The sequence below is a fragment of the Gadus morhua genome, chromosome 4, assembly GCF_902167405.1.
Source record: "Gadus morhua chromosome 4, gadMor3.0, whole genome shotgun sequence".
Taxonomy (NCBI): domain Eukaryota; kingdom Metazoa; phylum Chordata; class Actinopteri; order Gadiformes; family Gadidae; genus Gadus; species Gadus morhua.
Window position 1 is genome coordinate 28,465,545 of NC_044051.1, and position 26,522 is coordinate 28,492,066.

The window sequence follows — 26,522 nt, forward strand, 5'->3', positions numbered from 1 at the left end:
GGAGAGACCGAGAAGGACTATAAGGAATGATCAGGTCCTTCAGGTACAATGGAGATAGTCCATGCAAGGCTATATAGGTCAGCAATAGCACCTTAAAGTCTGATCTGAAAGTTATTGGTAGCCAATGTAAAGAGGCGAGAATAGGTGTAATATGATCAAACTTTCTCGTTCTGGTCAGCAATCTAGCTGCCGCATTGTGTACCAGCTGTAGACTCTTTGTAGTAGAGTTCGGTAATCCCGAGAACAGTGCATTGCAATAATCCAGTCTTGACGAGACAAACGCATGAATCAGTGTCTCTGCATCCACTACAGATAACATTGATCTGATTCTTGCAATGTTTCTCAAATGGAAAAAGGCAATTCTAGTTATACTTCTTATATGCTGATCAAAGCATAGTTGAGGGTCAAACAAGACACCAAGATTTCTGACGGATGCACTCTGTGGGATGGCGAAGCCATCCAACCACAGAGAGACATCCTCAAACTTTTCCCGGTCCCGCTTCGAGCCGATAATCATCAGCTCTGTCTTCCCAGTATTAAGCTGTAGGAAGTTTTGTGACATCCAGCCCTTCACAGCAGCCAAACAGGACTCAAGTGCATTATAAATAAAATGTATTATTATTATTATTATTATGATTATTAACTTGGCCCCTTATGACGACATATTGGGCCTAATTCGAAATCGGGAGTGTCTGAGCTTTAATTTTTTAAAAGGCGGAGCAGGATACCTAGTGCTAACGCCATTTCTAGCTACTCGGGGACCATAGGCAGGCTAGGGGAACTCATTAACGTTAGAAAACATCATAAAGTGAAGTTTTCATGCCATGAGAGTGATGAGACCTTTAAGCCCACAAAGAAATGGGCCTCACAGGCTTATGCCCGATCTAGTCTACTTAGGGTAGAGCGAACACATGCATTCACACCACACATTGAAGATTATAGTTCATGGATCAATGTGACACACACACACACATACTCACACTCACCATAAACAGTTTACGGCTCTACGCCTGAGCAAAAGATAAGTGGATCCCGACTAGAGAGTTGACTTGACACATACAGTGAGACCTGCCATGCAGGTTAGTCATTCTACCTGCAGGGCAGCCATTCAGATCCAAGTAGGCTACTCTACTGCTTTCGCCGTCACACACGGCATCTCTGTGTCACCGCGTCTCCGTGTCAGCGACAAGAGTGAGACAGGTTTAAAGTCGTCCTCGCTGGTAGAGAAGGAACAGTTTGCCTGAGGACAGTGTGTGAAGGTGTCCACTTCGTTAATTCGTAGAAACCAAATGGACACGTCGATCAAAAATAATTGGCGGTTGCGAAGAGAGGTTGGCATCATTAGGTAAGGAGACATGTGCACAAGTTAAACAAAAAGCCCCCCAAGGGCATTGAACGCAGAACAGAACTGACATGCAATGATTTAACAAATAAATGGTAGCTTATCCTTTTTACTTAATGGAAAGAAAGAAATGAGGAAACAATTAACAGCCTTTGTCACTTTGAAACAAGACAGATGACATAGTACGGGCACAACAGCCAACCAATTAACTACATTTAAGATAAAATTGCCCAGTTGTACAATGGCAAGCCACAAATAATATAATTATAATTTAGACATCCAGCCTATGGAACATTACTTGGCTGAGTTAACCCCACCCTAACGAGCCCAGTCCATGAGACATCAACTCTCACCAAAGACTAAAAAATAACATGTATTTACTTTGGTATATCGTCACAGGCTAAAGATCCCAATTTCGACCAGCCTTGCAATGATTATTTGTATGGGTGCAGATTAGAGCTGGGACGACTAGTCGACGTAGTCGACTTCTAAAATTCGTCGACATGAATAATTTGCGTTGACGCGTTGCCTCCTCCCCCCAAGCCGAGCTCCGAGGGTTTGTTTACCAGCGTTGCTATGGTGACCGGTCTTGCGTGTTCCAACGGTTTATTAGGTATCTAATAAGCTGTCTAATCACTTCATTCACTGCCTCTTCCGTGGTCATTACAATATTATGAATAGACTGTGTCGGGTTCGGATTTTATACTCTGGTGAAAAGAGAACTTTTGTCATGTTATGTAGTTCTAGTCTAGCTGTTGACTGTCGAAATTCCACGATCTAGCAACCAGTTCTAAGTAGTAAGAGAACTTTTGTCATGTTATGTAGTCCTAGTCTAGCTGTTGACTGTCGAAATTCCACGATCTATCAACAAGTTCTAAGTAGTAAACACACACTACAAGTTGACAATTTAAATTACATAAATCCTTTTCGAAGTTGGGTCTCTGCAGTGTCAGTGCATTATTTTTCAGTTTGCACAATGAGAGAGGGAGGAAGGAGTAGAACAGTATTTTTATTTTTGGTATATTCCTCCTGATTGACTTATTTTGTTCATTTGTTAGATACTACATATGGCATCAAAATGCACTATTTTGCAATTTTCACAATTGAAGTGCCGTGTTTGTTCATCGAATACAAATTGGCACGCAATGTTTCTTTTTGCCGCCGCAGGCATACTCGTTGTGCTTTCACGCGACGGGGCGACAAGATCTCATACAAAGTGAACGTAGGGACGCGTATCGGGCGAAATTCTTATTCGCGCCACACTTTCGCCGGGCACAGGCGAGCGCGTTCACGAGGATTTGTGGCGCGACAAATTCGCTCGAGTTGAAATATTTCAACTTTGATGCGAATTTCGCGTGATGACAGCCAATCAGCGTTCAACAGCGTGGCCACTGAGTGACATGTGTAACATAACAGCCAACCAGCGTTCAACCGTCAAACTCGGTGCAGTGCAGTCCGGGGTGAACTGCAGCATGGAGGAGAAAGTGATTGTTGCCATTTGCGACTCCCGGAGCTCTATATATAATAAGATATAATATAATATAATTGTTTATATAATATCACGGCCAAAAGCTCTGTGCGCCTCCGGATGGCCGTAGCGTGGGGAGGTCATAGGGATTGGGCTTCTCGGGGTTTGTTTAACGCACAGTGTTCCCTTCTCTCGCTCTTTCCTGTGGCTCTCCACACTCACACCCCCCGCCCATTGCGAGTCCACGAGATTCTCATGGACGCGCGTGTGTGACGTAGTCTGGAAGGCGCGCTGCTGTAGGTGTGTGTACCTCCGACTGGTGAGTGAGAACAGCCAGAGAGAGAAAAAAAGGATGGAAACGGAGGATTTGGTTTCGAAAAAGAATAGCACTGGATCCTTCGTCTGGCATTGTATATATAATAATTATTATTCAAACTGTTAATAAATAATTAACGGTTTGAATAAATGCTGTGTTGGTAAATCTAACTTGCTGTGATTTTCCTTTTCTTATGTGCAAGTTCTTAATTGTTCCAATAGAAAGCACTAATGAGTTTAAACAATATGTTGTTTCATGTAATCTACATGCAGACTTATGTTTCAGTAATACTAGAATTATTACTGACGTAACATTATGCCAGACATGGTTGAATCGAGCATTTATGATGTGCTCTAGAGGAGATTCAAAATATATCGAGATATATATCTTGTATCGAGATATAGTAAAAAAATATCGAGATATTCATTTTGGCCCATATCGCCCAGCCCTAGGGAATTTATTTGATTTTATTTTTTCCAGCGGCAGCGAATGATAGGTAGGTTGTTTTCATTTAAAAACTAGAAAATTCGCTCATTTTTTTATAGCTCATAAAATAATTTGGGTCGCACATAAATTGACAGGGTCGGTCGGAAACCGGAACCAAATACAATTTTTTTTTAGACCTAGTGCACCGCCGAATCACAGCCAGAGACCACACTGCGAGTGCGTGACAGGAGGCGGGGCTATGTTCGCGCTGTCTGTTAAAGGTTGGGTATGGGATTTGCGAAACGCCAGCATATTTTGAAAACACACAACTCAAATGGTCCTACCCCATCTCCTTCAGCGCTGACTCCACCCATTCCAAGTCCTGGACGCGCGCGAACACAGAAGCGCGAGAGCGAGCCATTAGCTAGTTAGCTAGCTCCAGTAGCTACCGCAGGATAACAACAAACAGAAGCTTGCTCTGGGTCACGAGCTTTGAGTACGTGCACGAAGGGGTCACGCGAGGGGGAGTGCAGTATGACCGTTTGATTGACGTACTTACTGTCCAATGCCACTCGGTGGTTCTGGAAATCATTGGCTAGAGCTTTTCGATCCACAGATGATTGACTTGTTTAATTTTTATGTCAGTACTTCTAACTCAGTGGCTGTAAGTGGGTTATAATAAGGATTTCAAGTAATTTTGCAAAAATGGCCAAAAAAGAGAATTCCATACCCAACCTTTAACTTGCTCTCCGAGAGAAGAGAACACAGCGCGCTGATCAATTGCAAATATATCCATTTTGTGTGATTTTGCGGAAGAAAATGGTTGTTCTACAGTTTTTAGTAACTCTTAAATATCTTTTATATGAACAAACCCTAAAAAAAATGCACACAACCAGAAATCATCTCAGCCAAAGTATTATTTTTAGTTGCCCCGGGCAAGCAGGCAAGCGGGCAACCGTTAGCGTCAACCCCTGAACACGGGAGATTTTCCAGCAGGTCCTTCATCCGACGGGGAACACCAGCAACTTGTAAAGGCCCATTCACACCCTACGGTAAATACGGATACGGACCATTTCGTCCGGTCCCGGAGGTGTTTCGTCCTTCAATGGGTCGTTAATTTGTGAAACGACAGTCAGTGCCCTCTAGAGGATTTATTGCGTAACATCCATAACAACGACGGACGAATTTCATCCGGATCCGGAGATCAATGGGGATCAGTCGGAGATCAATCCATCGACAATCACAAACATGACATCTGTAGAGATGATTTTGCTTTGTGTCATCCGTAATCGGCAAAAAATGTGCAAAAAGTATAGCCCTAGGCGGCGGTGGCATGTGACACCCCTCACCAACCCGCAGATTATCTCCTCAAAATGTTGTTAAATGACCCTCATTCTCGTCACTCATTGCCAAAGCAGGGGATCAATAAAATAAAAAGGTCAGGTATATAGTATAATATAAATATAAAACATATCAGATATTATACTACTCTATCTATTTTCGCGAATGGTCTGACTTTTGACTCTATACTGCCGCCTCGATTTCCGGTGGTATTGCTTTGTTTCTCCCGGAGCACTCCGGATTCGTAAGCTCAGAGGCGACGGAACCATTGACGGACGAAACACCTCCGGGACCCGACGAAACGGTCCGTATCCGTATTTACCGTAGGGTGTGAATGGGCCTTAACGCCTCGTACCCACTGCCTCCGTCCTGGACTGATCCCCATTTACTTTGAATGGGGACGGACGCGCAATGCATTGTGGATCCGTGCGCTGAAGGCTCCGTCAAAAAGTTGAAAAATGTTCAACTTTTTCGGCAGTGACGGATCCGTCAACCAATCAGATCACGTATGCAAATTTAAGCACTGTGACACTACTCGGACTCTGACGACCCTGGAAACCTCCCCCATCCGTCAGCGACGCCTTCTGAGTCCTTTGACTGACGGTGCATTGGGCATGAGGCGTTACATTTACATTCAGCAGACAATTTTATCTAAAGCGACGCCTCGTGCCCACTGCACCGTCAGTCAATTGACGTTGGAAGGCGTGGCTGACGGATGGGGGAGCTTTCCAGGGTCGAAACGCACCATCAGAGCCCGAGTAGTGTCTCAGTGCTTAAATTTGCATACGCGATCTGATTGGATGACGGACCCGTCGCTGCCGAAAAAAGTTCATTTTTCAACTTTTTTATGGAGCCGAAGGCTCCAACGGAGCGCACGGATCCACAATGCATTGCGCGTCCGTCCCCATTTAAACTCAATGGGGATCAGTCAATGGACGGATGCAGTGGGCACGAGGCGTATACAGCCAGCTCATCGGGGGCAGTTAGGGTGAGGTGTCTTGCTCAGGGACACCTCGACACTCAGATAGGAGGAGCCAGGGATCAAACTAGCAACCTAGCGGTTACAAGTCAAACCCGCTCTACCTTGTCTCCTCAGCTACTTTTTCTTCTATATGATTTTTATCATATCTGTCGCGGTGATCCATGTGATGGGCCCCCCCTAGGCCAGGGGCCGGAGATTAGCATCCTCTGCATCAGTCCCAAACTAATCAATCATAAATTAATTAATGTTATTCTACTTCATTTAAGAATGCTCGATTCTGATTGGCTGGGAGGGGTGCATTAATCCGGCATATTGCCCGCTGATTTGTCGGTTCTACTTGCTGCTGACTGAGCACAGTAGATCAATACGCCGCTTGTATCGTTTTCTATCACATACATTTCAAACATGAGGTCCGTTGTAAAAAATAAACCAAGGAGTGCATGTTTGATCGATCGTCATTAAAGCTGACTTGATACGAATGCAACAACTAAGTTGTTAAACTAGCGATCAGTTGCAACCTTGTGTGGTTGCTATAGAAACGCGTTACCTACAGTTGAGCTAACGTTATTCACCGTAGTTCTAAAGGGAACTACTTTTCGAGGGACATGAACTTAAACAGAGCATACATTTAATAAGCATGCAATACGAATAAGAAAAAGGCTAATTATTAAAGTATTTGAATTGTTTTATTATGTTGGTCGGCGCGAAGTAGAATAAACGGAATAATCCCCTCAAGGCAGGGCAATAAACAGTTTGATATGCCCGGCTCGCGGAAGGTTACCGTCCTCGACTTCGTCTCGGGCGGTAAGCCGTCCACGAGCCGGGCATATCAAACTGTTTATTGCCCGGCCTCTCGGTGATTATTCCTTACTTATTTTTCGGTGCTTGAAATTGTGTTCCCAGAACATAGTTTACATTACAATGCATCGATAGCATGCTTATTACTCGATCCCAACAAGCGTTCAAAAGCAGGAACTTCTTGATGTGATGCCTAAACAGGGAGGAGGACAGATCAACCAAGATGTTCCATTAACCCCCAGAACAACACAAATTCACACCAGACGTGTGGATTCCTGGAGCCTGAAAGCCCCCTCTGTCTACAGATCTCCAGAGTGCTGCTGGGAACATGAGGTCAAATGTATAATATCAAGGTGTTCTCCCGTCGTGTACTGACACGGAAATAATCTTAATATTTCAAGTGCGTCGTCTAAAAAAAAATCAAAGATCTGACAATGCAGCCATTTCTTCCATTATTAAATGAATCCAGCAAGGAGGAAAAGGAGCTTTTCTAGTCAAATATTGATTGGGCTGTCTGTGCTCACACACACGCACACGCACACGCACGCACTCACACGCTGTTTGAATGGAGGGTCCAAACCCTCCCGTCCTCCTCTCCTCTCTTTTCTATCAGTGGTTTTGGCAACTATAAACAGAGTCCAGAGTGACCCACATGAACGCCAGGCTTTTCTTCTCCCAACGAGAAGTAGAGAGCCAAACTTCCATGGCCTCCTCTTCTGTAGGGGCCGGGGGATCGAGAGGGCGAGAAACACAGAGACAGAGAGAGAAAGAGACCTAGAGGACCAGCGAGCAAGGCGGTCACAGAGGCACAAAGGAAGCTACTGTGGGAGTGTACTTCTAATTCTGGGGGACTGAGGTTTCTCAATAGGGCTTTGAAGTGCCTGTTTGCCTGAATGTTTCCCAAGATTTTTAGCAATGGAGAGGCGGGGGGAGGGGGGGTTCAGTGCATGAGAAGCGGATGCACGACGTGTGTGTGTGTGTGGCGCACAGATAGCTGAGAGAACCGTGGGCATGAATATATGTTTTTTGTACACACAGCTTATGCATGAGATGTGTTTTCAGTCATTATGTCTGGAGAATCAAGAAGGCACAACACATAGCATTGGATTATTTTCTTTTACCATGTCGAAATATTTCCAAATTTTGTCCATCTACATTGAACAGAAAGAGGGCATGTCACTGAAACAGCAAAAGCAAGAGGCCATGACATAATCAGCAAAATATATGCTTACTACTATTTTTATCAAGGTAACACACTCAGCTCAAAAAACATTTGTATTAATACACTGTGTCAAGGGAACGCCTGGGTTTGTGTGCGTACGTGCTTGTGTGTGCGCGCGCTTGTGTGTGTCCTTGAAGAAGAGGCAGACTGAGGACGAGGCCTGTTAAGGGCCATCCTATTGATGACAACAGCTACATGCATTTAACGTATCAACACATTAATGGATTACACCGGGCAGCAACTAATCAGCGGCAGCCCACCCACTGTCCCTCATGTTCTGGTCTGTTTAAGTGTCCGTGGGCAAGGCACCAAAACACAATCCTTCTCCATCTGGTAAATGGGTGGAGGGGCCCTGGGTGACCCCTTCCTTCTGACCTGTGGAGGAGGGGGGACTATTTCCCCTTCACTGAGGATCAATAACAGAGCCACACAAAAGGAATCCATGAATAAAGACTGGTTTGTCAGCTGTTGTCCCCTGTAGTGGACTCCTATGCACTCAACCCCAACACCTTGGATAGAGTGAAAGTTTAGAGATATAGGCCTAGGCCATCTGACTGCAGAATCGAAAACAATAAGTCACTTTAAACCTGAGTGACTGCAAACATACGCACATAGACATCAATTACAAGCAAGGGGGATATCATACATAAGTAACCAATGCAGGGATACGTTGCCAAACAGTGCGTAGCTCAAAGCAAGCTGACTGAATGTAGGTTAACCTTAGATTAATCCTTAGGGTCGGAGTGAAGGGATGTCAGTGGGTTAAAGACACACGCACAGAACAAACCCGGTGGCTGCGTAGGGGAAGGCAGTAAGCAGGGTATCACAATATAAAAGTTGCGTTTCCAAGTAAAAACAAGATCAGATCATGTGGTGAAACATATGTGTCTAAATCAATCCCATTCTTGAATGTAGCAGGCTATCTGACCGGTGTGGGCTGACGTCGTGCATAACTAACTAAAAACCAACGCACAAAGGCGATTAAAAAAAGGTTTTGCAGTGAGGCTTCAGTTTCACCTCACACACATACGTGCCTTGAAATCGTCTCAGTCCCATGGGAGAAAGAGGGCTGTCGGAAAACAGTAGGGCAATACGTAGCAGCACTTTAAACCATTAAAATCATGCATCATTCAACCACCATTGACTCGCTCTCTAATCCGGATAGCTCGGTTTCCTTACCCCCCTCTCCGTCCGGATCTCTTCAGATCGTCCCACACGTACGGTGTTGTAATTCTCTCCCCTTTACAATCCTACAAGTTGATTCGGTAACAATCCAAGCCAGATTTTAAGGTGTTCTTCTCAGGTAGGACGTGGCGTCTGCACGGAAAAGGAAGAAGCCATGGCCGAGTAGGATCAGCGTGTGTGGGTCGCGCCTCTTATCTACACTGAAGCCAATTTAGGGAAAACCGTGTGTACGGGGATTGAGACAATAAAAAAAGCAATGCGGCTCCCTTAACGCTAGGGATCCCGGAGGTAGGGCACAGTGGCTGGTGATCGGGTGGGAAAAGACGTGAAGAGCGCCACCTTGGGTGAGCTGGGTGAGATACCATCATATGAATGCACAATGCACAACTTTTATTACATCTTATTGTACAAATACACAAGAGTAAAATTATTAGGCTTGGTTCCTCAACAGCCACACAGCAGCAACTACACTACAATTCAAAGTAAATAAAGATAAGTAAAAATAAAAATATGCAAAAAATAAGTAAAAAAATAAGTAGCAGCATAGATAACAATAATAAATTATAACAAAACAATAAAGTAAGTTATAATAAGAGAAAAGAATACTGGTAATACGTTTATTATAAGTAATGCGGTGTAGTAAAGTTTTAGGTGTAGTGTCCTGTCCAGTTGTAGTACCAGCCACGGTTGATTCTGCAAAAATGCTGAGCAAATTACATAAAATAAATATGTTTTTTGTATATAATTTGAATGCACAAGGGGTGGCTTCTGGCTAGTGGGGGTGGCAATCGCTCTGGTATGTTACACTTACTGTAGTCTCGCAAAGCCACACTTACTGTGACACAAGAGTCAATACAGACCAGCCTTCACACACGACCATAAACATGTGGTTTCGATATTGTTATGCTCTTGTAGCGACTGACAAAAAAATGGAAACAAATAATATAAAAGAGTATGGCCAGTACGGGTATCGAACCCGCGACCTTCGCGTTATTAGCACGACGCTCTAACCAACTGAGCTAACCGGCCACTGATTTCCACACTAGGTTTATAAAGAATTTAAATCAATTAAGTCACGATTTCATTATTTTCAATCTTTTCATTTCAACAAACAATTTAATGACAGAACCACCAACTGAATCCTGATTAACCAGTATCACTTCCCGCTCCGAATCCAAATAGCCCCGGATGCCATAGTTGCCATCCAACACCGTGGGGCGTGAGCAGGGAAAGAGACCGCCGCTGTTCACGTTACCAAGCATCAAGATGGCGTCGGTAGGAATGGACATAGATATATATGTTAATTAATAGTTTATATATATATATATATATATATATATATATATATATATATATATATATATATATATATATATATATATATATATATATATATATATATATATATATATATATATGGGAATGGATGGGAGTGTGTGACAGTGTTGCCAGATTTCTGGCTGCAGACAGCGTTGCCAGAATTGAGCGGGAAATCTGGACCAATCTGGCAACACTGCTGCATGAGCAAGATGAGCTAACGTTAGCTAATTACTGAGGGACAACATCATCTCAAATGGTCATTCAAACTTTAGGATAATACACTATACGTTGTTCACATGCCGGGACAAACTAGTGAGTTTCATCGCTTAATCCTTTATTGAACCATTTGTAACGATGATGTTGCCTGTTTTTTTATTTACCAAAGACGTGATGTGATGAGCGAAAGTAGTTGGTTTCTGAAAATCTATTCCGCTATCGCCTATCCCATCACGTCTCCTGATGTTAAACTTGGTCGTGAAGTCATTTCTCGCGTTTCATTCTGTGTATAAGCACGTTGCAAACACGTTACAGCCACAGCGAGTATTTGGTGACTGTACCTGAACCTCGTGTCTTTCCTTGGTTCTGGACCCGATAACCATCCCTTTACCTTGTGTCTTTCCTAGGTCCTGGACCCGATAACCAACCCTTTACCTTGTGTCTTTCTTAGTTTTTGGTCTCGAAAACCAACCATTTACCTTGTGTCTTTCCTAGGTTTGGGTCTCAATAATCAACCCTTTACCTTGTGTCGTTCCTAGGTTTTGGACTCGATAATCAACCCTGTACTTTGTGGTGAACTGGCGTCTCTAAACTACTCTTCGCTGTCATCGTATCACAGCATCAAGATGGCCCTGAATGTCTTTGGTAAGCGCGTTTTTTGGGTGGATGGTCTGAGTCCGACTGTTTCAGACCACTATCTTTTTGTTTAGATATGTTGGCAAATTAAAGTCAATACTGTGCTAGTTAGGTTGAGGTAGGATGTGTGTGTGTGTGACACACAGACGTCACACAATCTGTGTGTGTGTGTGTGTGTGTGTGTGTGTGTGTGTGTGTGTGTGTGTGTGTGTGTGTGTGTGTGTGTGTGAGTTTCAACCTTTGCCCAGAAGGGTTGGATATTCGGAAGACACAATGAAGTTGGAAGACAAGCCAGTCTGGGCAGGAAGTGCTGTATTAGTGTAACTGTGCCGTACATCCAGCCCTCTTTACTCAGGAGGTACGGGCTGCAAGGCCAAGGATAATGAGCAGCCCATTCATAGTTTCTAGGCTTGTGTAAACAAAGCCAGCATTTCCTGTAATATGTTTTTTGAAGGACCCAATTATTGTTTTCTATTTCCAGGCAAAGTTTCAGCCATGTATTGCATGTCTCAATTTACCTTTCTTCTCCCGAAGGCCACGATTGTCAGATTTCAGATTTATTCTTTCCTTTACCACAGCAAAATAGATTCTGATATACACAGACAAAAAACAAACCTCTACCACCTAATATAAAACCCTGTAACCTACCCAGGCCACAAGGCAGAACGGGGGTGAAGACAGGCACACATTGTGGGGAAACAATAATGCCTTTCTGTTTTTTTCAGATCATGATGAATACAGACCACCAGTCTGGAAGTCCTACTGTGAGTACAGTTGACTGCATACGTTTACTACTTCTCTTTTTAATCAATAATAATTAATTAAACATATTTATTAACTGCTTTTCATATAGGATATTGCAAAAGGGCTGAACCAGGGCATACAAGTAGAGCAAAAAATTAACTAGATACTAACTGAATATCTTCCCATATAAAAGGCTCTTTAGGCCCTTACTAACTATATAATTCCATGCACGATAATGGCTGATTCTCAATGAGAATGAGTCAACATAATAGATATTTTGAGCCCATAAGTACATTCAATTTGTCTGCTTTAATCATTGCAACTTGTGAAGTATTCGTGGTGAAGACAAAATCCCTTCCCATAATGCATTTCACTGTATCCGTTTATCTCTTGCTATTTTTGAAGCTCATTAATAATTTATTATTGTGAGTCGTATTGGGACAACTGTCGATGATGTGCTCGCTGAGTATCTTTAACATCTATTTCATACCCTTGTATAGTTGTATTTTGTGTATTTTCTTTTGACTGCACCAAACAAAAATGATATAGTAAAGTAAGAAAGTAAATCGGATTATTTCCATGTCTTAGTGTACCAGCTCCAGCAGGAGGCGCCACACCCACGAAGACTCACGTGCACCTGTGAGGTGAGATCCACAGTGAGCACGAACATGCATGTGAACAGGCACACACGTGTATGTGAACAGGCACACACATTCATATGAATTAGGCAGTGGTGGGCTGTCAGGGCCAGCAAGGCCTTCTCTGCGGGCCTAAGCACTATCAAAGCATCTATAGCTACCGGCACAAACTAAAATAAAGCGAATAATAAATAAATAAAGCGATTCCCTGAAGCGAATTAAAACTTACTCCAGAAACCAGACTGGACAGACTCGACTTTCAGCATTAGCCTCCCTGGCGATAGAAAGGGACTTATTGTTTGGAACTGAAACGCACAGATAAACTGTACAACAGAGTAATCTAACTCTTCTTGTGGAAAGAAAGGAGGATGGACTTTGCGTACAAATAATCAGTAGTTTTGGTGAATAATGAATTTTATTTAACGTTTTAATATTTTTGTCATTTAATTAGGTTAAAACTGATGTTTCTGCAAGAGATGATGTATGTATGGCAGCTGTGGCTACAGTGAAAATAGATTTGTTGAATGGTGCTAATTGGGTTTCTTGCTTTAGTAATGGCATCCTTTCTTGCTACATGAGATACCTGTCTGTGATGCAACGCCCTGTTATACTGCATTTCTGTGTAATATTGATGGTTTCTATAGCCGTGGAGTCATAATGATGGCATTAAGAGGTGGATTAATTCATGTAGGACACCAGTGAAGGCCTAGATGTGAAATACACGGCCCGCCGCTGGAACTAGGGATGGGCACGGATAATCCATTATTCGAAATGACGCGGGTATTCGACTTAAGCTGTAGCAGATTTTTTATTTTTTTTTGCCTAAAGTTAATTCAATATATTCATTAGCTATCTTAATTACATATTCTTCATTAAACGTGTATACTAATGCCATTTAGTACTTGGAGTACTTGCCTCTACCGGCATCCTCCGTTCCCGTTCCAGAGTCTTTTCCACGGCGGGCTTGATTGTAAATCGCCTCCGCACCCGCCTATCCCCCGAGCACGTAGATATGCTAATTTCTTTGAACAAGTGAGTGATGCAGTAGGTGGGCTTACGCCGGGATTCCACCGTACGCGTTACGGCCGCGTTAACGTTGCGTTCACACTAGGGGTGCAACGGATCACAAAGCTCACGGTTCGGATCGGGTCACGGTTTTTGAGTCACGGGTCGGATCATTTTCGGATCAACAACAACAATGGTAACAAGACAAATGTGACTTTATATAAAATCTTCAACCGTGTAAAAACAAAATAAAGTGAAAATGTAGGTAATAATCCTGCTTCCTTTAAGCATGGTCAATATTTAAAAAATTTGCAATCTGAGGCATTATTCCTTCTTCTTTTTAACATGGATAGGATAGTAAATAATCCCTAAACCTGGATTTACATTTCAGGATGTCTGCATTGCCTGGGGAGAGTTTAGAGTCTACACTCTCCCAAGGCAATGCAGACATCCTTATCTTCTTTTTTTTAGTTTGGTAGTGAAATACAGTTTCTGTGGTGTTTTATTTGGCATTTTGTAAATCCATTGATTTCGGTTCGGAGACTCATTGCTCATTGCAAGGGGGGTTGGTTGTAGTCTTTTCGCTCGGTTCTAGCCCTACTGTTGATACGGCGAACCGAGCGAAAAGACTACAACCAAACCTAAACACGTCCGGTTCCGGTTCCGGTTTACGTTTCAATGGGATTTACGGAACGCCAAATAAATCACAACAGAAACTGTATTTCGTTACGATACTTGATGATGTTGTTGATACCGGAATTGTCCTCTAAACATGCGCTGATCAAGTCAACGCACAATTTTTTTTTTTATCAGCTGATCCGCGGATCATTTGCGTCCCGAACCGTGATGGTTGATCCGTACGGATCACGGGAAACCCGTGAACCGTTGCACCACTAGTTCACACCAACCGTGACGGGGCGACAAGAACCCATACAAAGTGAACGTAGAGACGCGTATCGGGCGAATTTTTGGCGAGAGAAAACCGGCGACAAGTTTTGATTTGTCGCGCCACACTTTTGCCGTGCACAGGCGAGCGCGTTCACGAGAATTTGTTGCGTGAAAAATTCGCTCGAGTTCAAATATTTGCACTTTGACGCAAATTTCGCGTGATGACAGCCAATCAGCGTTCAACAGCGTGGCCACTGAGTCACATGTGTAACGTAACAGCCAATCAACAGGTGGACTGCAGCATGGAGGAGAAAGTGAATGTTGCCGTTTGCGACTCCCGGAGCTCTATATATAATATAATAGTATATAATATAATATTTGTATGCATAATATCACGGCTAAAAGCTCTGTGCGCCTCCGGATGGCCGTAGCGCGGGGAGCTCTCATAGGGATTGGGCTTCTCGGGGTTTGTTTACCGGCGTTGCTATGTTTCCGGTCTTGTGTGTTCCAACGGTTTATTAGGTAGGCCTATCTAATAAATCTCTGTCTATTCAATACTTCATTCACTGCCTCTTCTGTGGTCATTACAATATTATGAATATACTGCGTCGGGTCCTCCGACGTCTCTCCCTCTTCCACAAAAGGTAAAGACATGCAATGGTGGTTATCTTGTTGTGGCGCGACAAAACTTGCACAGCGACAGATTATGATGTGTGGCGTGACAAAACTTCGGCAACAACGCGAACGGGCGAACATTTTTGCGTTTGGTGTGAACACACAGTTACGGCTGCGGCACGGAACGGCTGCGACTCTGCCCTGCTTGCATTTCCACCGGGCGCGTTACGGCAGCGCAGCGCTGCCTTGCAAGCCAGCCGTATTCACGCGAGATCACGATATCACGCGATAATCCTAAACCTAATGTACTCACCTTCCACTCCCAAAACTACTGCAATTAAATGCCAGGCTTTTTCCTTTCTGACATTGTCCTTATAAAAAGGATGATTTGAGACCCTTTGATTGATTGACTGCTGACCTGGTGCCACCGGTCATGACGTAATAATGTTGATGTGAAGTTGTGATAGGCTACATGAGCTGAGTATTGTGTTTTATTTTGAAAATTGACCGGATGCTCTATGGCTTTTACTTTTTCACTTCCTGCCCTGCTCGATCTGCTTTGTTGAAATTGAAGCGGTTCAGCAACGGTTTGCGGCAAAAATAGAAATGCTACGGAATGATAGCGCTGCGGCACGGCGAGCCGCTCCTGGGACGCTGCTGAGACCTTACGCAGCCGCGCCCTGTGGAAATGGTCTCATTGATTAGAGTGGAACCTATCTGCTGCGGTGACCGCGGCCAAGACAGCCGCAGCCGTAACGCAGCCGTAACGCTGCCGTAACGCGTCCGGTGGAATCAGGCCTTTATGTGTTACGTCAACTGGAAATGTTTTGGACACACTGTATTTCCGTCTTACACATAAGATATTTTTGTTGCTTGTTCTGTTCAATGCACATCATGCGTAATGCGAGGCAGGCCCATGCGCTGCAAGTGGAGTTCTGTTGATATCCAAGCTGTTTGCTCTTTTGCTTCAGTTACTTGAATCTATTGAGTTTGTGCCTTTAAAATAATTTTGATCAAATTTCAGTTTCTGCCTTAAAGGGGACATATTATGAAAACTACACTTTTCCTGGGAATTGGTGTTGTTTTGGGTCTCTGGTGCTCCCACACGCATGCAAACTTAGAAAAAAGTCTGTACATGATTTTTTTGAGTGAGATATGCATTTCTGAAAGTACCCCGCCTACATCTACCCAACGAGTGAGTCAGTTTCGGCGCCCCCTCCTACGTAGGAAAGGGGAACAGTTGAATATTACCTCCCACTTCCCCACTCCCCTCCAATCAGAGCATAGCTAAGATTTTGTGGACCAGCGGACGAGCAGCTCCGGCTGGGGGAACTCGGCGCTAGCCCTGCAGCTAAGCTCCGGGAGTACAATCCCTTTCTCTGCCGGACTGCCGCCAAAGCATCTGCGGCAGTCCGGCAGCTCCGGCAGTGTACTCCGGGAGCTGAACTGCGGCCGAAGCTTAATATAATATAATATCATCCGAGGCGCACATAGCTTTTGGCCGTGATATTAGATTTAATATTCTACCCATATATAATATTATTATATTATAATTAGAGCTGTCAAGCGATTAAAATTAGAGCTGTCAAGCGATTAAAATATTTAATCGTGATTAATCGCATTAATGTCATAGTTAACTCTAATTAATCGCTATTAATCACAAATTATTTTTATATGCTAAATATCCCTTGATTTTTTTGTCCCATAATTCTTCTCATTTTAATTCTCTTATCAACATGGTGAAGTGCATCGGCTTGCCTTGTGCAAATGATTTTTTATTGATAACAACATTGGCATATACACTGATCAAAACAGGACGATACAAAAAAAGAGCCTATAGTGCAATTAAACGACTGCTTTGAACAAATGTCATTTGAACATAGCAGTCAGGCTACTGCTTCTTTGTTTTGAGCCAAAGAAAAAAAAAAAAAAGATTTTTTTTTTTTTTTTTTATAAAATAATTACGTTAATCGCGCGATAAAAAATTTAACGCCGTTAAATTTGGTTTGCGTTAACGGTGTTAATAACGCGTTTAACTGACAGCTCTAATTAAAATATTTAATCGTGATTAATCGCATTAATGTCATAGTTAATTCACGATTAATCGCAAATTCTTTTTCTATGCTAAATATCCCTTGATTTTTTTGTCCCATAATTCTTCTCATTTTAATTCTCTTATCAACATGGTGAAGTGCATCGGCTTGCCTTGTGCAAATGATTTTTTATTGATAACAACATTGGCTGATCAAAACAGGACGATACAAAAAAAGAGCCTATAGTGCAATTAAACGACTGCTTTGAACAAATGTCATTTGAACATAGCAGTCAGGCTACTGCTTCTTTGTTTTGAGCCAAAGAAAAAAAAAATATATATTTTTTGTAATAAAATAATTGCGTTAATCGCGCGATAATTTTTTTAACGCCGTTAAAATTGGTTTGCGTTAACGCCTTTAATAACGCGTTTAACTGACAGCTCTAATTATAATACATAGAGCTCCAGGAGTCCGCAGACGGCAACCATCCCTCCTCCCCCATGCTGTGGTTCAGTCTGACAGCTTTTTTCTGGAACTCAAATACTATGTTTACTTGTTGAGAAAACACCATTATATGTCTCCTTTAAAGGGCAACTTCACCCATTTCACATAAGCTTTGTTTTTTTAGAACCCCCCGCATATTTTTGAATGGTCTAGCATCATTCCCTTATTTTCTGGAGAAACTGGAGATATCCGTATAGATCTCCAACACTTCCTGTTTTTAATGACGCAATATGACGATTTTTGCGTACAAGAAAACAGGAAGTGTAAGAGGGGATGATTCTCGTAAGACTACAACCACTAGTCCCACCCCCCTCTAGGGGGTGGGACCCACTGACGCTACAGACCTATTAGAGCAGTGCCAGTGGGTGGGACTTCACCAGCAGAAACTAACATCCACAGCGTCTGAAGCTAAGATAATAGAGGCTGTTGATAAAACTGAAGTACATTGGTGGAGGGTACTGGATCTGACATAGAAGTTCACCATTTCGAAAGAAATACAAATGAGGACTACCGTATTTTCCGCACTATAAGGCACACCGGATTATAAGGCGCACCTTTAATGAATGGCCTATTTTAGAACTGTTTTCATGTATAGGGCGCACCGGATTATAAAGGCGCATAGAATAGAAGATACTGCAGTCAAACGTTTGACTGGGGTTGCGTTATGCATCGACTAGACCGAGCTGTGCTAAAGGGAATGTCCACAAAACAGTCAGATAAAGTCAAACTTTATTAAGCGTTCTGACAACTCCAGTCACTCCCATGGTAACGATGTTCAAACATTAATGTGCATATTAACAATATCTCATCAATATCTGATCAATATCAATATCTCTTAACAATAAGCTCACTTTTTCAGTTCATTCCCCGTCTACGAATCCCTCGAATTCTTGTGTGTCCGAATTGAACAGTTGGGCGAGTACGGCATCCAACATGCCCGGATCCCTCTCGTCATTATCCGAGTCAGTGTCGCTGCTGTTGCCTGGCAGTTCAGTGATTATTCCTGCCTTCGTGAAAGCTTAGACCACAGTTGAGACTGTTATATCAGCCCAGGCATCCACGATCCATTGGCAGATAGTGGCGTAAGTCGCCTGGCGCTGTCTCCCCGTCTTGGTGACGTGTGTTCGCCTTCTTGGCCCCGTCCACACGAAGCAGATTTTTTGGGTGAAACCGCATAAATAAACGCTTTTGGTGGACACGGGCTACGGCCACACCAAATGCGTGTAACGTGCCTAACTTGAAGCTTGATCATTGTGTGTCACAAAAATGGTTCAACGCGCCAACGCGCCTGTGGCTGCGCTGGATTTAGGAGTCCGAGGTAGGAAACCCAAACGCCGCCGTATTTCGGTGCATGATAGAGTTTAGATCGGGTTAGATTAAATAGATTAAATAAATAACAATAATCGGGTTAAATAACTTCACATGGTGTGTCTGGTGTGTTTCCAGCATTCGTAGTGTTGATCAGCAGATAGTCCGCCAAGACGTTGAGGTTGCTTAGCAACCAGAGACGCTGTCCATGCAAGTGAATGGAGCGTTCCCTCCTCGTCATAACTATCAAACCAAACATCCTTCACATTCAAGGAGCGAACATTATGAAATTAAAATGCACATTTCTCGTTAAAAATGTTTACATAAACTCATTTAATTGCGTAACTATGTTACTATTTCCACCCAGAATAAAGAAAGATGTCGGCCGTATGCTTCTGTGCAAGCGTCACTACTCTCTGCCAGTGACGTCGGGTCAAGCTCCACGCTGATTTGTTCCATTAGTAGATGGAACAAGTAGGTGTCCGATAGGCGGAGATGATCAGCGGGAGTGGCCGCCAGCGAAGCTGTGCATGGTGGGAGTTGTTGTATTCAATCCACAAGCGCCAAAAAGTCACTTTCTGCCTTTTCTTGGTCAAGACTGCACCAAATTAGAATTTTATTTTATTATTCCACTACATATAGGATCCAATTTCAATACATATTCATGCCTCCACCGGTGAAATGCTCCTTTAAGTATGCAATACTACATATTTTTGTCAAAAACGATGGTTTAGTTTAAACTCGTTTCGATTCACATTACTGATTTCCAGTGTTTATTTCCTTCTAAAATGCCCAATAAATTGAACAATTTGGATTTGCGTTACACTTTTTTCTTTTTTTTCGTAGTTCGGTTAACCGGTTACTCAAATGTTTTTTTTAGCGAATATTCAAATATTGATATGCCTTTAAATGCACATCCCTAGTATGAACAGGCACACATATGCATGTGAAAAGGCGCACACTTGCACACGTACGTATGTAAGCATGCACACACATGTATGTGAACATGCACTCAAACCTCTGGCTCCAAACTGATACAGTGTCTGATTTCTAAATAGCGGAAATAAACGGATAATGTGGTGGTTATTTGCTCATCAAAATAAATGCTGACTGTAAAAGATCTGGGTCAGGCCAGACATTTGTCATGACATTTGTCATTCTCTCACTCGCCGTGTGGTGCTTTAAAGCATCAGAGATACGCGACAAACCGCTGTAGGAAACATGCAGGGCCGTGAGGAGGTCATGTTTGGTTTGTGCGGTTGCGTGCAGTTCAGGCACAGCGACTTTGAATTTGTTTTATCCTAAATATTGTATCTATCCGGTAGGGGTGTAACGATACATCGATGTAGATCGATACATCGATTGTTTGGCGAACGATCCAACTGCATCGATGCAACGGCCAAACGTCGATGCATATCGCAGTATTACACCCTTTTATTATTATACATCTCCTTTCGCAGGTGTTTGTGAAACTATTTCTGCGCAAAGCGCCAAGCCGCTCGTATCCATTCACCGGTTAAACGAGGCAACAGCGAGCACATGTGTGAGCGCGAGGATGTCTAGTTTCGGTTTGTGTTGCCAGATTGGGCATATGTCCTGTTTTTCCAGCCTAACGTGATTAAAAGTAGCCAAATCGGGCTGAAAAATGTGCCCAATCTGGCAACATGGACGGCGTATCTTATCAGCCAAGATGATTCCGAGGGATGTTTTGTTTTTAGAAGAAGACTATCCACACAGATAGGTTGGGAATTTGTCTACGTTCAAAATGAAAGATCATTACAGGCTCTTTAATTTAAGCCATAAAAAACCTTTGGCACTTAAATGCAATTATGTGGCACTTTATTATTTGTATTAAAAATTGATTTTTTTGTTTTAAATATCCGGAAGAGCAAAGAAATAAAATGATGAAATTAGAATTAAGTTGATGTGAGTTGATGTGATTGTAAGAGGTTGTGTTAAATGGGCATATGATATCGTCTCATATCGATCGCATGCCCCTGAATCGAAATCGTATCGCGGCAGACTTTTGATATCGGCAAATATCGTATCGTTGTCCAATGAATCGATATAATATCGTATCGTGATGAAACCAGAGATTTACACCCCTACTATCCGGTGAAACCCTCATAGTAGACATTTCTGGAGTACTCTGTATGATTTTGTTTTACAGAATGAATACCTTTTTTGTGTCAAGTACTAAGGGGCTTGGAATACCTTTGATATATTTCAATGTCGGGAAGACTGGCTGGAAAAATTTCACTCTCCCCGTCGGGAATTTGAACCCCGGTCTCCCACGTGACAGGCGGGGATACTGACCAATATACTAACGAGGAGATGTGTGAAAGGTGTCTTTCGCATCAAATCAATTCTATAGGCTGGACAAAGGGGTGGGAAAAATTATCAATTCTTCGATGAATCGTGATTCTCTCTAGAACGATTCCGTCTCGATAATCATTAATAATCAGAATTTCAATAATAAAAAAAGAATAATTATATTTGTTCGCCTGCTGCAACCTTCTGTTTGCCAGAGTGGGATAATTTTTGTAATTTTAAAATTATTTCATTTATCTTCAGTGTGTATTGGCTAATCTGATTTGTCTTGACACGATTGCGATTTAGCCTACGCATATCATGCCCGCAAACTCGCAGCCAGACACAAGAACTCCTTCTAATTGACTAAGAGCAGCTTTTCGTTAATGACAGAATAGAAAGATTAGAAAGAAAAGAAAACTGAATCTGTTTTATTTTGTACATACTTCCATATTGTGTTGTAATTAGGGATGTCCCGATCCAGCTTTTTGCACTTCCGATCCGATACCGATATTGTAGCTTTTAGCATCGGCCGATACCGATACCGGCCGATCCAAGCATGTATTTAAAGATTAAAGATATTTACTTATTTTGTTGTACTACTCATGTTGAAAAGGGTTTTGCTCTTAAGAACAGCTAGCCACTTAATTAGGTTAGTTTGAATAATCCACAATAGTTGGTAATGAGAAGCTGACCTGTTTATTCAGGGTTAAATAAACACAAAATAGACAAAATAATAAATAGTCAAATTACCACACACATACACTGAATTGGCATCAGTGCTCTGTTCTTGAACAACAAGAGTGTAAACAATATTGTAAACAATATAACATTATATATAAAAGCAGCACACACAAAACCTGAGTAGAAAATAGTCAAATTACCACACACACAGTGTGCGCTAGGTGTGCTGAACAACGCAGACCGGATTTGGGGGGAAAAACTGGAATGGATTACCTACATTGGTGCGCTCAAAAACACGGACCGGACTTTTGAAAACAAACTGGATCGGGAGTCCGGATCGGTTCCTGTGCAGGCCGATCCAATAATGATATGCATTTTTTTGCTAATATCGGCGGCCGATCCGATCCAAATATCGGATCGGGACATCCCTAGTTGTAATGCAAGCTGCATTGATTATTGTATTCTTCATAGAAAGTCATATTTGTGACAAAAGCTTTTTCTCTGATAAAATATTAGATAAAGTAATTCAGTTTTTCCCCTAGATTTTTTTGTAGCAGTGGTGCTGTGAGTTGGTAACCTAGCAACTAGGGCTGGGTAAAAATATCGATTCATCAATGTACTGCAATTTATTTGTTCTCGATTCAATTTCGATTCAGAACTTTTTTGAAATCGATTTATTTCCATAAAAAGAAAAAGCATGCTCAATCATTGTAATCTAGAAGCAAGTATGCCTAAATGTACATGCCCTTCTACATTTGTCTATGTTATGATTATTACTTTTATGCTGTTAGTTTAGCTCAGAAAAATACTACAATGGTGTATTCCCTTTTTGCTAGTTAAAGCACAATGAAATGGTTAATTCATTTTGAAATGGTTAATTCTAAATAATATTTAGGTATTTTTGTCCTCTGCACGTATTATTGAATCGATATCGAAGCAATTGGATCAATATCAAATCGATATCGAATCGAATGAAGACCTAAAGAATTGAATTGAATTGTGAGGTACCTTTTTTTTGCAATTTCTTTTTTTTTGTTGCAGTGGAGCTGACAATCCAGCAGCAGTGGTGCACCACTGCTGAATGCATATAGGGGAAACACTGGATAATTCATCTGTTGATGTCTTTAATGATCATCAAAAAAGTATGAAATGATAAGCAAACTCGGAGTAGCAAACGCAGATGAATTATGAGGTCATATTTTTCAAAATAACACATGGAAATGTACGTAAAAATATTATGGCATCAATTCGAGATGCATCGATAATCGTTTTGGAATCCAATCATTGACCTCATAATCGGAATCGGATTCCCACATAAAGTGACTTTCTAACCTTTTATTAAATTTGAGTGACCAATTAAATGCAATTCCGAATTCAGCTATAGTCTTTGGTCTATTATTTGGATCTGCTTGAGTATTTTACAAGTGTATGACAGAAACAAAGAGTCTCAATGCTTGCATCATTGCATGAATGAATTTCCCCGATTCCAAGTAGAAATTACTTATTGATTGAATTCATCGGGTCTCTTATGTTCCCATCCTATTCTGTGGGACAGTATGACCTTATTTTGAGGGAACACACCAGTGTTAAGGTAATGATGGGGAAGTACACATCTGTTCCCGATTGAGCACATGCTGTGATGAGTTGTGTTCATACAGATTAGGGATGGCGAAAACCTAAAATATTCTTGACCGACCACCGAGCCTCATTAACCGGTTAATACAGATTAACCGATCAGATTAAAATGTGCAATTTGAAATAACAGCCATTTCGAGCGGCACAAGCCGCCTGCTATTTCATAACTCTGCTTATGCTTCACTTTACACAAAAAGATCTTGGAATGAGATGGCTAACTGTAGTCTTAGGCCCCGTCCACACGAAGCCGATTTCATGGCGAAACCGCAAAGGTCTTGTACGGTTCGGCCTTCCGTCCACACGAAGCCGGCGAATCCGCTGACCGAAACCGCAAACTTCTGAAACCACCCTCGGAGGTGGTTTCAAATCTATCCGGTTTCGTTTTGGTTTCGTGTGGACGCCTGAAACCGACTGAAACCGTAAACCATGACGTCATCGCCCCACCCCTCGACCTCCTAGCCAATGGCTCTTAAGCCCGCGGAGTCTCAGAAATCACAACAAAAAAGATGATGGCGGACTACAATCTTGTAATCGTTCTGCAGCATATCATGTCCCTTGTTGGGTTGCTAAGCCATTATTTATTGAGAATCTAGTTCGCCATCGTAGAAGAGCTGTTTGTTTGTGTTGTTAGTGGTTCGGGGGGCAGCCTTTATGCGCATGCTCGCCTCTTCTTCTTCTGGATTTGTGTACCAGAAGCAGCGCCCCTTATGGGCCTGGAATGTTTACTACAGCGTTTCTACAGATCTATCCGGTTTCGCTTGGCTTCGTCTTTACGGAGATACTTCGAAACCGGATAGATCGAAACCGTAACGGTTTCGCCCGTTTCGGCTTCGTGTGGACGGGGCCTTATTCAAAGAAAAAAAAAAAAAAAAAAGAATTCAAAGGTTTTTATTCGCCATTTGTGCATAAACCAGACAGTTCAAACACATTGGAATTCTTGTGCAGGGCTTCCCAAGTCAAGTACAGTATTAATACAATTAAGAGAGATCGAGAGAGAGAGAGAGAGAGAGAGAGGGCGCAGCACAATAAATAGTAATAATAAAAAAGTATAAAGAGTTTTTAAAAATTGAGATAAGGATAAATTGCATGTTGTGCATTGCATTGCAGAGAGCACCACAATTTAAAATTTAAAATTTAAAAATATATATACATATTAAATTGAATTCAGCAGTGCAACCATACTGTATAACCACATGTAGCAGTGTTATTGCAGGTAGGAAGTGGGGGTAGGGTGGTGAGTATATATATATATATTCAAATAAATAAATAAAATAAATAAGTAAAATACAATATTGCACATTGTATTTTTCAGATGTTCTCTGTTAATGCCATCAGTCGCACTGTTGCAGGGAAGAAGCTATTGAAGAATCTTGTTGTGTGTGTGATGACACTGTCCGCTCTACTGTGTCTGAGTCTGTATTTGCAATGTTTTTTATTGAGTAGAGGGTGAGCTGGGTGGAGGGAGTCTCTAATGATTCTCACTGCCCTTTTCCGACAGCGCTGACTGTAAATAAAGTCCATGGAGGGAAGTGTGGTCCCAGTAATCCTTTCAGCAGTCTTTATGACCCTTTGGAGTGCCATCCTCTCTGCCTGTGTGGTATTCCCGTACCAGACAGTGATACCTGAAGTGAGAATGCTCTCTACAAGTCCACTGTAGGCCAGGGTGAGAGGACGCTGGTTTAGTCCCGATTTCCTGAGCAGTCTGATGAAATACAGCCGCTGCTGGGCTTTTTTCACTGTGGCAGCAGTGTTAAGAGACCAGCTCAGGTCAGACATCACCTGCAGTCCCAGGAATCGGTGGTTGTCCACCCTCTCCACCTCAGTCCCTTGGATGGTAAGGGGCTGTAGGGGGGCAGGACTCCTCCTGAAGTCTGCTATCACCTCTCTTGTTTTGGCTACGTTGAGGATGAGGTCATTCTCCTCTCCATAGATGAGAATATCCTCTATCACACTCCTGTAGCCTGACTCGTCACCCCCCTTGATGAGGCCCAGGATGGTGGTGTCATCAGCGTATTTGATGACAATGGTGTTATCGTGTGTGGAGGCACAATCATGCGTGTACAGGGTGAAGAGTTTGGGACTGAGGCAGCAGCCCTGTGGTGAACCTGTACTGACTATGAGCTCAGCAGACCCCCGCCTCCCCACTCTCACCACCTGTGGTCTTTCAATCAGGAAATCTAGGATCCAGTTACAGGTGGGAGTCGGGACGCCGAGGTCCGTCAGTTTACCAATCAGCTTGCCCGGGCGGATGGTGTTGTAGGCAGAGCTATAGTCCAGGAAAATCATTCTGACATATGTTCTGCTGTTGTCCAGGTGTTGCAAAGTGTGATGTAGGGCTATGGCCACCGCGTCATCCACTGATCGGTTGGGGCGATAGGCAAACTGGGAAGGGTCGACAGTGTCCGATACCGTGTCGTTTATGTGGGTAAGAACCAGCTTTTCTAGGCACCTCATGGGGGCTGAAGTTAGCGCCACCGGCCTTAAGTCATTCAGCGTGGATGAATTAGGCTTTTTTGGAACCGGTATGATTATGGATGATTTAAATACTCTGGGGACTACTGCCTGGGATAGGGACAGATTGAAAATGTCAGCATACACACCCACTAGTTGTTCCCCACAGGCCTTCAAGACTCTTGGATGAACGCCGTCTGGTCCCATAGCCTTATGGGGGTTCACCTGCTTCAGAGCCCTCAGAACCTGTGCGTGTGTAACCTGGAAGGCAGTGTCCATGGAGTCACAGGGGGCTTTTAAGGGAGTGTCTGTGTTCAGCCTGTCGAACCTGGCATAAAAGTTATTAAGGCGGTCTGGAAGGGTGGCATCTCGTGTAGTCTACTGTCCATAATAATTCAGAGATCATATTCTCCGCCGCTCGCATGGGGGAATAATTAAGACTTGAGGAGTGATTA

The 26,522-nt window shown here is 42.7% G+C and overlaps 2 protein-coding genes and 2 non-coding genes across 9 annotated transcripts in view; 1 reads left to right on the forward strand and 3 right to left on the reverse strand.

The window, feature by feature from the left end:
• The window catches only part of LOC115541590 (FERM, ARHGEF and pleckstrin domain-containing protein 1), a 132,541-nt gene extending 123,208 nt beyond the window's left edge, over nucleotides 1–9,333 (reverse strand). For 2 of the 3 annotated variants that reach the window (XM_030353373.1, XM_030353372.1), the window contains exon 1: nucleotides 9,075–9,332. The gene's annotated coding sequence lies outside the window, so the exon portion shown is untranslated. Of the gene's footprint in view, nucleotides 1–9,074 lie in introns of all 3 variants that reach the window. The other variant, XM_030353374.1, reaches the window with a different exon arrangement.
• Nucleotides 9,334–10,035: 702 nt separating this feature from the next.
• trnai-aau (transfer RNA isoleucine (anticodon AAU)) lies at nucleotides 10,036–10,109 on the reverse strand. Its single transcript has one exon. It is a non-coding gene; the product is annotated as a tRNA-Ile (tRNA).
• A 464-nt stretch (nucleotides 10,110–10,573) lies between these two features.
• Nucleotides 10,574–26,522, forward strand: part of LOC115542007 (N-chimaerin) — an 83,537-nt gene continuing 67,588 nt past the window's right edge. For 2 of the 4 annotated variants that reach the window (XM_030354010.1, XM_030354011.1), the window contains exons 1-4: nucleotides 10,574–10,712; nucleotides 11,156–11,261; nucleotides 11,978–12,016; nucleotides 12,585–12,640. In XM_030354010.1, coding sequence (XP_030209870.1) covers nucleotides 11,243–11,261; nucleotides 11,978–12,016; nucleotides 12,585–12,640 — 114 coding nt within the window. In that variant the 5' untranslated portion in view covers nucleotides 10,574–10,712; nucleotides 11,156–11,242. Of the gene's footprint in view, nucleotides 10,713–11,155; nucleotides 11,262–11,296; nucleotides 11,611–11,977; nucleotides 12,017–12,584; nucleotides 12,641–26,522 lie in introns of those variants that run through there. The other 2 variants (XM_030354012.1, XM_030354013.1) reach the window with 2 other exon arrangements.
• On the reverse strand, nucleotides 21,249–21,320 carry trnad-guc (transfer RNA aspartic acid (anticodon GUC)). Its single transcript has one exon. It is a non-coding gene; the product is annotated as a tRNA-Asp (tRNA).